The sequence below is a fragment of the Physcomitrium patens genome, chromosome 11 (assembly GCF_059467195.1).
Source record: "Physcomitrium patens ecotype Gransden chromosome 11, ASM5946719v1, whole genome shotgun sequence".
NCBI classification, from domain to species: Eukaryota; Viridiplantae; Streptophyta; class Bryopsida; order Funariales; family Funariaceae; genus Physcomitrium; species Physcomitrium patens.
The window spans coordinates 2,593,366-2,604,870 of record NC_143420.1 but is presented as its reverse complement, the minus strand read 5'-3'; the positions used below and the strand labels follow the sequence as shown (position 1 = coordinate 2,604,870).

The 11,505-nt window shown below is 38.3% G+C and overlaps 1 protein-coding gene across 1 annotated transcript; it reads left to right on the top strand.

Annotated features, from left to right (window-relative positions):
* The first annotated feature begins 234 nt into the window (after positions 1–234).
* LOC112278636 (mitochondrial uncoupling protein 5) lies at positions 235–2,411 on the top strand. Its single transcript, XM_024512244.3, has one exon. The coding sequence runs from the start codon at positions 1,094–1,096 to the stop codon at positions 2,024–2,026; it is 933 nt and encodes a 310-aa protein (XP_024368012.2). The 5' UTR covers positions 235–1,093; the 3' UTR covers positions 2,027–2,411.
* The last annotated feature ends 9,094 nt before the right edge of the window (positions 2,412–11,505 follow it).

Here is an 11,505-nt window from a genome sequence, read left to right as displayed (position 1 = left end):
ACATTGAACCAAACCTACCTCTAAATACTCATGAGATGTATACATTCCAGGGCTTCAACTTTATTATGCAATGCAGGGTGAGAAAAACTATCCATTTTTGTACGTACAAGTCAACGCCCAAAAAACGTACAAACGATTACAACACTCACTTTACAAAATAAATCAACATTCACAGAGAGAACATATCATTGCCATGCACACTTCAAACCATACTTCTGTTAGACTTGACTGAATAACAAAACTGCACAATTGAAAACGAACCAATAAACAAACCAACAAATTTGATGCCAACTCAGGCAACTAAACAATTACTTCTTCTAATTTCATTTTCCTATTTGGATGCAACTCGGATGGCTTTGACCCTCAGAAAATTCATCCGGATTGCATCCAGAAGCTCCAGCGTTCAGGAGTCGGGAAGATCGCGGTTGGGCCGATCCGACAGGATGAAGGATGATCGAAACCGACGGCGATGGCACGCGATGGAGGACGAAACGAGTTCGTGTCGCGGAGTGGAAAGCAGGTCCGGAGCCAGACTCAGCGTTGAATCCAGGGTGACCCACCATTCCATTCCATTCCACGCATGCCCCGCATACGTCTCAGATAGTCTTCCACACTTCGCCGCGGTCTTGCCTGCTGACCGGAACCCGCGTCCCCATGGTGCGTCTCATATATAAAGAGGCAGACGACGTTGGTCTTCCCATCTGTGATCGATCTTCCACTCCTTGCGTTTTGTTCGTCGTGGCATCGATTCTTCGGGCGATTTAAAGAAGAGCTTGCAGGAGCGAGTTGGTGGATTGTTTGTTATTCCGCAACATCGTGCGTGGTGAAGGAGGTCTTGCCTTTCATGGTCAGCAGCGATCTTCGTCGTCGCACTGCGTGCGGTTCTGCTCAGGTTGCCGTTAGTCTTGGCAAGCAGGAAGTTGGCGTGCAGCGCGGGATAGACTTGCTGCTCGTGTCCGGTGTGCGCTTGCTGCATAATTGTAGTGGTCGACAGTGGGAGTTCGACGTGGACTGAGGCCCAGCGCTTCGACGCGTTGCGCAGCGCAAAGTGAAAAGAATTCTGAGATACTGTGTTGAGGTCCGAGCGTCCGCTATGGCCGGTCAGTGGAAGGGGTTCGCCGAGGGTGGGCTGGCGTCCATGATTGCCGGCTTCGCCACGCACCCGCTCGACCTCGTGAAAGTGCGTATGCAGCTGCAAGGCGAGGTGGCATCCCCGCCTCTTGCCATGGCCCTCGCCGGAAGCCATGCTTCCTCCGGTAGCGTTCGACGACCTGGCCCACTGGGTGTGGGGTTGGAAGTGGCAAGGTCAGAAGGCGTGCAAGCCCTGTACTCGGGTGTCTCGGCCACGCTCTTGCGGCAAGCCATGTACTCCTCCACCCGAATGGGCCTCTACGAATTTCTGAAAACCCAGTGGAGAGACGAGACCCAGGAAGGCTCGGGGCTTCCTTTGCACAAGAAGGTGGCCGCAGCTTTGGTTTCCGGAGCCACCGGTGCCGCGGTGGGGAACCCCGCTGATCTGGCGATGGTGCGGATGCAGGCCGACGGGAGGCTGCCCGTTCACGAAAGGCGGAACTACACCTCCGTCGGAAACGCTCTGCTCCGGATGATGAAACAAGACGGCGTGCTGTCTCTGTGGACGGGCTCAGCCCCGACTGTGACCCGAGCAATGCTGGTGACTGCGGCGCAGCTGGCCACGTACGATCAGATCAAGGACACCATAGCCCAGAACCGCGTGGTGCCGGAGGGGCTGGCGACGCAGGTGGTGGCGAGCGTGGGAGCGGGAGTGCTGGCGTCCGTGGCGTCGAATCCCATCGACGTGGTGAAGACGAGAGTGATGAACATGAAAGTGGCCGCGGGCGAAGCTCCCCCCTACAAGGGCGCATTGGACTGTGCCGTCAAGACTGTGCGCTCGGAAGGGCCCATGGCTCTGTACAAGGGTTTCATTCCCACGGTGACTCGCCAGGGACCCTTCGCCATCGTCATGTTTCTGTCGTTGGAGCAGATCAAGCGCGTGCTGGAAGGTTGATATCCCGGACAATGACGACAACGCTTTTCAGTTTAGAATTCATGAAGCAATTTGAGGCAATTTTTTTTCCTCCACAGGGAGCAAGGGAACTCGTTGCGTTGGATCGAGGCACGATCAGCGAGAGAGAGAAAGGAAATAGGAACAATTTTTTGCAATCTCAACAACCAGTCCAGCATTCTAGCATCCTTCCTGGGTGGCGGCTCACAATTTTCCGTTTAGCTATAAGAGCTTGCGAGGCAGTGGGCGATAGAACCGTGGTCGAGAACATGTGCATCTTTTGACACAAATATACATATACGTGAAACTTGGAGAAGCCAAGATTGTTATTTGTGAAGTAATGAATATACGTTTCAATGAAGTGCAATTATTGCTCCTTTGGTTGCAACTTTAGCAAACTGTGCTATTTTATGTTGTAAGTTGGAAGTGTCATTTTTATTGTGTGCATGATTGCACAAAATAGATTTGGAATCAATGAATCAATCACTTTGCATGATATAATCATTGGAATGAGAATTTTTAGGAAATGGATGTTGTTTCAAATTATTTTTGCATATAAATGCAGAGTACCATAGGCATGTGCCATTTTCGTTATCTAGGTTGACATACGTTTTTTTGCTTCATTTTAGACTCTTGTTGACTCTTCGGATGGTGGATGTTGCTTTAAAACTTCAGCAATGTCTTTGCATTGAGTAGAAAATTGAGTAGAGGTTTTCGCTGTGAAATCAGGTTAGGTCTTGAAGCAACAGTATATTATCACAATGTCAACAATATCACATTTAGCAGTTGTGCCAATATTTAGCGATGGGGGAGAAAGGAGCAGAAGAATTGTTATGACGGAGTCATTAGATCCAGCGGTAGTAAGAAAGTGGGTGTTGGTTTTAGAGAGATGCAGAAATCTGGTCTGGTATTCCTGCAGATGCTGGTTGAAGAAGTGGCTGGAACTCGTCACGTGTCTCAAACTGAATAATAGTATGGGAGATTCTTGTGAAAATTCATTGGCTGCAGCATCACCGATGTGTACTTAAACAGGCGTGAAGGGTGTTATGAGATCAGTTTGATGCTGAAGTGACGACTTTAGGGGTGTTGGAAAGAAGAAAAAAATCGCAGATCTTCAGTATCCAGAAAGGGCAATGTGGAGAGGCATAGACCGAAGTTTCTTGTCATATTATGTCTGACGAAAGTGCTAGTTCTGTGAAGCTCCACAACCCTTGCGCCTTTTAGCGACCTCATGATAATCAGCGTTAGTAACATTGTCCATGAAGGTGGCGTTGTGGCAAGAGAGGCTGACCTGTTTAACGGTTACACCCTCCACCACAAGGAAAATCTTTGTTTCCAAGATCTTCGAATAGAAGATGGAAACTCACAAGAATTGAATCAGAGTAGTAAATACGTCAAAGTGACTATTTGGGTTGAGAAGAGTTTGAGCACGATTCCGGTTCAAATGGGAGTCGGAGGCGAGTAAGTCTGTCAGTGCCGTAGTTGCACAGGAGGAGGTTGTTGAATCTGAGACAGAGCAAACGACAGCTTGGGTCAGGAAGTCTCTACACCATCGGAGAGAGAAGGTGGATGCTGAACCAAATACCAAAAGAGGATCAAAATGTGGAAGAACAAGTCCCAATGAAATCTACAAATAATGACGAGATATCAAACCAGGAGCCTGTTTTCGCCTCTCCTGAAGAAGAAACTCCAATTACCGAGTCAAAGAACGCGGAAATTTGGAAGGACTCTGATAACACTATGCAATCTAGTATCAGTCGAACTAGAGCGGAACAAGCTGAAGCTGAGTTAGATGCTGTACACCAGGCATAAAGATAGTGATGGTGGACTGAGGAGAACATGATGTTTATTTGAACCAACTGAGCACGACGACGTTGTGAAGAGCATGAATGATATGGGAGACTGGTTAGACGAGGCAGGTCGACATGCGGAGGGCGGCGCAATGGTAGACACTCTCGCCGGAAAATTACAGTGAACAAGGTAGGAAGAGTAGATGGGGCAGCGTATAAATTCAGAACCAAGGTTTTGTGATTTGTTTTTTATTTTTTTTATTGTGAATCAAGCCTGTCAGGGGTTATATCAGAAGTGCGGCAATTTGACTCTAGGATCTGTTAAGAATTGTTAGGATTTGTTAGTATTAACAAGAGAATACACTTATTCAAGTGAATTCAGCAAACACTTAAATTGATTTAGTCAATCCCGTTGAATTGATCAACCATATTGGTCAAGTTGACTCAAATCAAAGTTGATACTCAACATGAGACGGTGTTGGCAACAAAGTAGGTGTCTAGGCAGAAATGTTTAGGTACAAAGAAATTATTAGAAAATAGATATTAAAAAAAAAGAAAAAAAAGAAAAGAAAGGGACTAATAAAAAAATACATAAGAGTAGAACATAACCATTGAGGTGTTTTAGTTTAGTAGTTTAGAAAATCGCTGTTGGGACATGAGGTTTAATATTAAAAAAAATTGGTAGAGATTTTGAAGTTGTAATAGGTCTTGGAGTTTTTTTTTTTTCTTCTTCTTCTTTTTCTTCTTCTGCACAAGATTATATTGTTTTAAGAAGAATCAAGTAGAAAAGTATAACCTTGGTTTGATTTAAAATCAAACAAGAATTTATATACATTAATAATTTAATATGAAGAATTTCTTCTTTACATTATATTGTCCTCTTATATATTATATGTTAAGAATGCATTAATAGTCCAGATATCTACACAACATTTGCATGTCATTAATTTATTTAATGTATATAAATTTTTATTTTCTAATTTTTAAATTAGATTATCAAATAAATAAATAAGCTAATTTAAATTAAATAAGAAATTAAAAAAAAAATCTAAGAAATTAAGACAAGAAGGATGTTTTATAAATAGATTAGAGATATTAGGTACTTTTTTATTTTAACATTGCTATTGCTCCAAATATTAGCATTACATGCTTAAAGCCACATATAAAAAGATACACATTAATATAGAAAATAATGACGTCTTCTTCCAAAATTCTCTTTTTGATTTGTAAGGGGACTCTAGAGTTGCCATAGGTATATGGTTTTGTGCCTTGGAGTTTGATTTCAATCCAAGTTGATAACTAGTCTTCTTTGAGTATCAAGTTTTGATAATTTGAGATATGTTTTACTTTAATCTATTGTTAACTCTCTCTTTAATATGTCTAATTCAACTTTTTATCTCATTTAATTTGATTTTGTTTATTTTTGCCTCTACAAAGTAAATAGAAATTTCTTCTACAAAAGGCAGCATTAAGACTAAATATTTTACTATCTTTTTATCATTTATTCTTATTTTTCTACTATATCTTTCTATTAAAATCTTCTATAATAACATCCATATAATAACTTGGCATATGATTCTATGCTCAGTAGCATAGATAGGTTGATTGGGTAATGTAGAATAGATATTAGTTTGTTTTTGAAAGATATTGGTAAAATAAACTAATAGTCCATAGAATAGTTAGTTCATGAGGATGGATGATTGATTTAGTTATTAAAAGCGATTGATTACATGATTGCGGTTAGAATCTGGAAATCAAGAGCAATTATATAGGAGTTGTAGAAGTTTGTTGGGATGCCAGACTGTGATAGTTATGAGCTAAGGTAAGCTTATTGCTACTTCTTTGTTTCTTTATTGTTGAAGAATAATGGATAGTTTTTGGATACTGAGAAGTGAGTCTATGGAATAAATCAGAGATTGATTTATGAATTATCGATTATATAATTAGAATACTGTGTAATTGAATTATATGAGAAGTTATTAGAAGATTGATTATAGATGGAAGATTATGATTGTTGTTTATTGAGAATTGTGTGTGTGTTTTGATAATAGAAGTTTGTGATTATAGAAATTGTGTGAATTCAGATTGGTTGGAGTAAAGTCTGTTATTTCTAGTGTTGGATAGAACTTATGTGTTTTGAACAGTCTTTTAAGAGTGTAGGATTGTACATTGTGCTTATTAGTTGATGAAGGAGTATTGTTACTGGGAGAAAGTATTTTAGTATTTCTTGGTGTTTTAGTGGTTTGGATTACGGTTAATTGAATGACATTAACATATAAGCTCATGCGCTTAGTCTTTCCCTCAGTTTGAATCTCCCTCTACAGGTTTATTTTGAAAGAAATTTGTAGAATAAGTAAAACGATAATTATATTTTGGCGCCACTGTCGGGGATTGATAATAGTATTGAGTATTAGGAATTAACTGCCGGATGAGTAGATGGGAAATAGGAAGCAAATTCAGCAATATATAATGAAAGATTATGGTTATTAAGAATGAAAACATTGCAGTAAAGAAAACAGGTCAATTGAAAGAAAGATAAGACAGAGCGTAAGGAAGAAAACCGTTACAAAATGAGCAAGAACGCAAGTTACAAAAGAAGCGTTGACAAAGTTGAATTAAGCCATGGTTGCATGCTTGTTGGCATATCCGAGCATATTCAGAAGCTGACCAATCTCTAATATTTCAGACATATATACTGTTAAGAAAATTGCCTAGAGCACTCACAAGAAATTTTGTCAACAGCCCAGTGCATCTCTTGAGCTTGTTAATTACAAGTGGAGAAAACACAGAAGAATTGGGTACTCCGTTGGGTATCTTCTTAATAGCAGAAACTGCCGATTTTGTAAAAATTGGTTTCGTAGATTGGCATAAATTGCTTGCCAATAAAGGCCAATTCAACGTATTTCAAAATCCATCATTTTTACCTCTAATTCAACTAATAAACTTATTTAGGGATAATAATAGCAAATTGAGGAGGTTAAAAAGTCCGGAAAAGATAATTAGAGAAGACAGTGGTAATTTTAATAAGAGATTAAGCGGCACATTGTTCTCTTCAATGATGTCGAGTGGTCCAGCAATTCCAATAGCAATCCAAATGGGTGACGTGGACAATCGCACAACTAGCGTGGCTCCATTACCTACTTTTAGGGGCTTCCCGAGTGCGGATCTCGATCAACATTTATCTCAGTTTTTGACAATATGTATAGCCAATAATAGAAGAATCGAAGATATTTGGTTATGATGGTTGCCAACAACCTTAAAAGATATGACGTTTGAATGGTACAATTGCCAACCAATGGATCAATTTCCGAATTGGAAAGCATTGAAGAATACATTTTTAATCCATTTTCGGTCAGTAGGTTTTGAGAATCGTCTTCGAGAGAGGTTAATGAATAGCAAAATGATCCTAAGAGAGGCGGTGGAATCGTATTATGGCCGAGTGGCTGATATACTCAATAAGTGGTTGAATCACCAAATATTGGAGGCATTTATTTTATCCATATTAATCAATAGTTTGCACCCAACAGAGTTAAAAATGTTTGTGAAAGAAGCTCAACGCATGACAGTGTCTCCATCCCTTAATAGAGCCAAGCTTTGAAAGGAATGCCATTATGATTAGTTTTTAACTGCGGGAGCTACAATGATTCCAGTTCAATGCAGTTATCAAAATCTGACTTGGAACGGATCAGTGGGTAGTTATCCATGGATGTTAGAAATAGGGGCCAATTCCAATGCCAATATTCAGGGGCCAGTTAATGTCACCCCATTGCAAGCTATACCACTGAACGTGACAATAACGTATACTCCATATTTTTTGTATCAACAACAAGTATTAATTGCGGCAGAGTTACCAATAATACTAGTCCTAAAAGATTCCAATGAAACCTTGTTATTGAACATGACAAAGAAAATAGAAGAAATGGCCGTCAATATGGCCAAGGATAAGAGAAAGGTACAAGCCTACCAATACTAGGACCAATGTATGGTGCAGTAATTATAAGGACCACGGTCATTTGATAACAGAATATCCTTCACCCTCACAAATAATGGGTCAATGTACATTTTGCAGAGGAAAGCACTTAACAGCTAATTGTTGGAATTGGCAAAGGCAATAACAATTCAGTAATCAGACCATGATCCCACCGACTCATTGGGACGTCAATCAAGTTAAAATGAGAAATACGTATGGATGGAATAGAAATCGATCTAATTGATAAAATGGAACATTCAATAACTTTCAAAGTTCCAATTTTAATGAGAGGTCTACATCAAATCCTCAGAACTACATTGAAGAGCAGTAGAGATATCAGTAATATGCTCCATCGATGCCATCAAACCAAGTTCCTTCTATTCCAATGGGACTAGCAGGATCATTTTCTAACCCTACATGGAACAAGCCTAGTAGGTATGTACCAATGGAAACACCCAATATGCCTGATATGGGTGTAAGAAGACCACTTTGTTGTTTCAATTGCAGACAAATTGGTCATTATGCTAGTGAATGTCCCAATCCCAGAGCCAATGATGATTATGCGCCAAAATTGTGGAAATTGCAAGCAGTCGAGACATACTTATCAACAATATAATGTTCTATTCAATTTCAATAATGGAGATCAGCCATTGATGTTTTGATTGACGGTGTTATGATCTTGGGTGTTCAAGTGGATGGTGGTTCCAGCGACAATTTAATGAACGCTGATACAATGGATGCTTTAGATTTAGAACACTTAGTATCCACGACATTGGTATTACAGATGGCAGATCATAGCCAGGTTAAACCAATGGATATTTTATGGAGTATTTAAATTATAATTGCTCGTATTGCATATGAAATCGACTATATCATCTTTTCGCTACAACATTTGACTTTATTATATCTAATTTTATTCAGATGATCTTGGCTTTATCAAGCAAAGGCCAAGAACAATTGGAGTTGGGGTACTTTGACAATTGGCAAGGGTGGAGACAAAATGGTATTACAAATGTACCTAGTATACTATCACGGAGAGTCTTAATTGCCAACATGTGAATTGATGTCGGATGATAAGCTTAGCTCTGATAATGATACAATAGTAGCAATTACAAAGGCGCCCATGGAGACAGCACAATACCCTGGAGTGGTGTACCAATGTGGAGGTCCGAGGAAATACTTGATATAGTTGATGGACTCGGAAAACTCTGATTCCATTAGTATTGCTTGATTGACCAAGTATGATGTGCACTATATTAGTGCCCTGCACACAGGATTTAGTACTTCGCACATGTCGGACTTACTGATTCATTTCTAATTAGCGTGGAGATTGAAACAGGACATTGTCATTGCACCTTTATGTCAAACTATCAATTTGGCAACCACAGCAGAGCCTCGGACAATTAAGGTCTACGAAGGTATTAAGGAGCAAGAGTTGACCTATTGGACACAATTTTTCTTGCATCATAAGTCCGCTTTTGCTTGGACTTATGTTGATTTAAAAGGTATTCCCACTGAAGTCTGTGAGCATCATATCATTTTAGAAGAGAATGCTAAATCGGTATGGCAGAGGCAACATCGCCTTAATCTTAAATATTCCTTCATGGTGAAGCAGGAATTGGACAAACTTCTTGTGGTTGGTTTTATTTATCCAGTACCGAATAATGAGTGGGTTTTTTCAATCGTCATGGTGCCGAAAAAGAATGAAAAAATCCGCATTTGTCAGGATTTTTGAAAACTTTATGTGGTCACCAAGAAAGATTACTTCTCATTATCTTTCAAGGACATTATGGATAACATGTTGTCATTATCACCAGATAGTAAAAGAATAGAAGTGGGGCACTAGTTAAAGTCATTCTATGGTGTTGTTTTGGGTTGGTTGAAGTGCCATTTTCTTATGTTCCTTGCATTTTCGAGAGTAGTAGTTCTAATTAAGCACTTAACAGAGAGAGCGTCATGGCAATTGAAAGTGCAAAGCGAGCTAAGGATAAAGAAGACAGTGGCCGAAATGTGAAAGCTAAACGCTCATCAAAACCAATATGGAGCGTGAAGTTAGATAATCGTTACCAATATGGAGCCAAATGAAGTTAGATATCTACTGGATGCTAAGAAGAATAAGAGAATTTTGGAATACGTAGTTAGACTAGAGGAAATAGTAATTTTGTAGAATTCAATTATATAGTTTTTAGGAAGATAATAATTGTGTGTTTGTGAGGATGCTGCACAGATAGTAGTGGGACTATGTAGAATAGATATTAGTTCATTTTTGAAAGATATTGGTAAAATAAACTAATAGTCCATAGAATAGTTAATTCAAGAGGACGGATGATTGATTTAGTTATTAAAAGTAATTGATTACATGATTGCGGTTAGAATCTGGAAATCAAGAGCAATTATATAGGAGTTGTAGAAGTTTGTTGGGATGCCAGACTGTGATAGTTATGAGCTAGGGTAAGCTTGATGCTACTTCTTTGTTTCTTTGTTGTTGAAGAATAATGGATAGTTTTTGGATACTGAGAAGTGAGTCTATGGAATAAATTAGAGATTGATTTATGAATTATCGATTATATAATTAGAATACTGTGTAATTGAATTATATGAGAAGTTATTAGAAGATTGATTATGGATAGAAGATTATGATTGTTGTTTATTGAGAATTGTGTGTGTGTTTTGATAATAGAAGTTTGTGATTATAGAAATTGTGTGAATTCAGATTGGTTGGAATAAAGTCTGTTATTTCTAGTGTTGGATGGAACTTATGTATTTTGAACAGTCTTTTAAGAGTGTAGGATTGTACATTGTGCTTATTAGTTGATGAAGGAGTATTGTTACTGGGAGAAAGTATTTTAGTGTTTCTTGGTGTTTTAGTGGTTTGGATTACGGTTAATTGAGTGACATTAACATATAAGCTCATGCGCTTAGTCTTTCCCTCAGTTTGAATCTCCCTCTACAGGTTTATTCTGAAAGAAATTTGTAGAATAAGTAAAATAATAATTACAGGTAACATTAATATTGTAGTATTAAAAGAAACTATGTTGTAGTTTGGAAGTTGAGCACATCAAAACAACATCAGAATATAGACATTAGTTTGGTGTTCAGACAATTTTATAGTTTGGCACAACTAAGATATGGAATAAATGGACTTAGATACTTTACAACTTAATGCAACCTCAACAATGGTTGATCTGAAGCTAAAAAACTTCTTGGAGAGCTTATTTGAGCAAATATATGGTTAGATTTTGATTACATTTAGGCAAAATTTTGATTTCTTTATTAACTTAAATATCCAATATTTATACTAATTTTAATTTTTCTATTCCAATTGAATTAGAAAAACCTTAATAAAGGTTGATTTTTTATAGTTGTGCTAAGTTGGACTACAATGGTTCCATAATTAAGATACGTCATTTGAAGTTTTTTTTGTTGTACATAAGAACAAAAAAAGTACTCAAGGCTTCAACCATAGAAAAATCAAGATCTGATTTAGTGCCACAATATGGCTAAAGGCAAGCTCTACTTATAATCTAATGAAGTTTTTAGATGGATAAATTTCTATTAGGTCAAGATAAATAAATTTAAATGAATGTAGTTAGAATTTAAATAAATTAGAATTCAGCCAATTTATGGTTTGAACAAATTAAATTGGATGAAGTTTTAATAAAAGATGAAATTTAAAATATAAATAAAGTATATAGATGAATTATTATTTAAGGATGAGATGT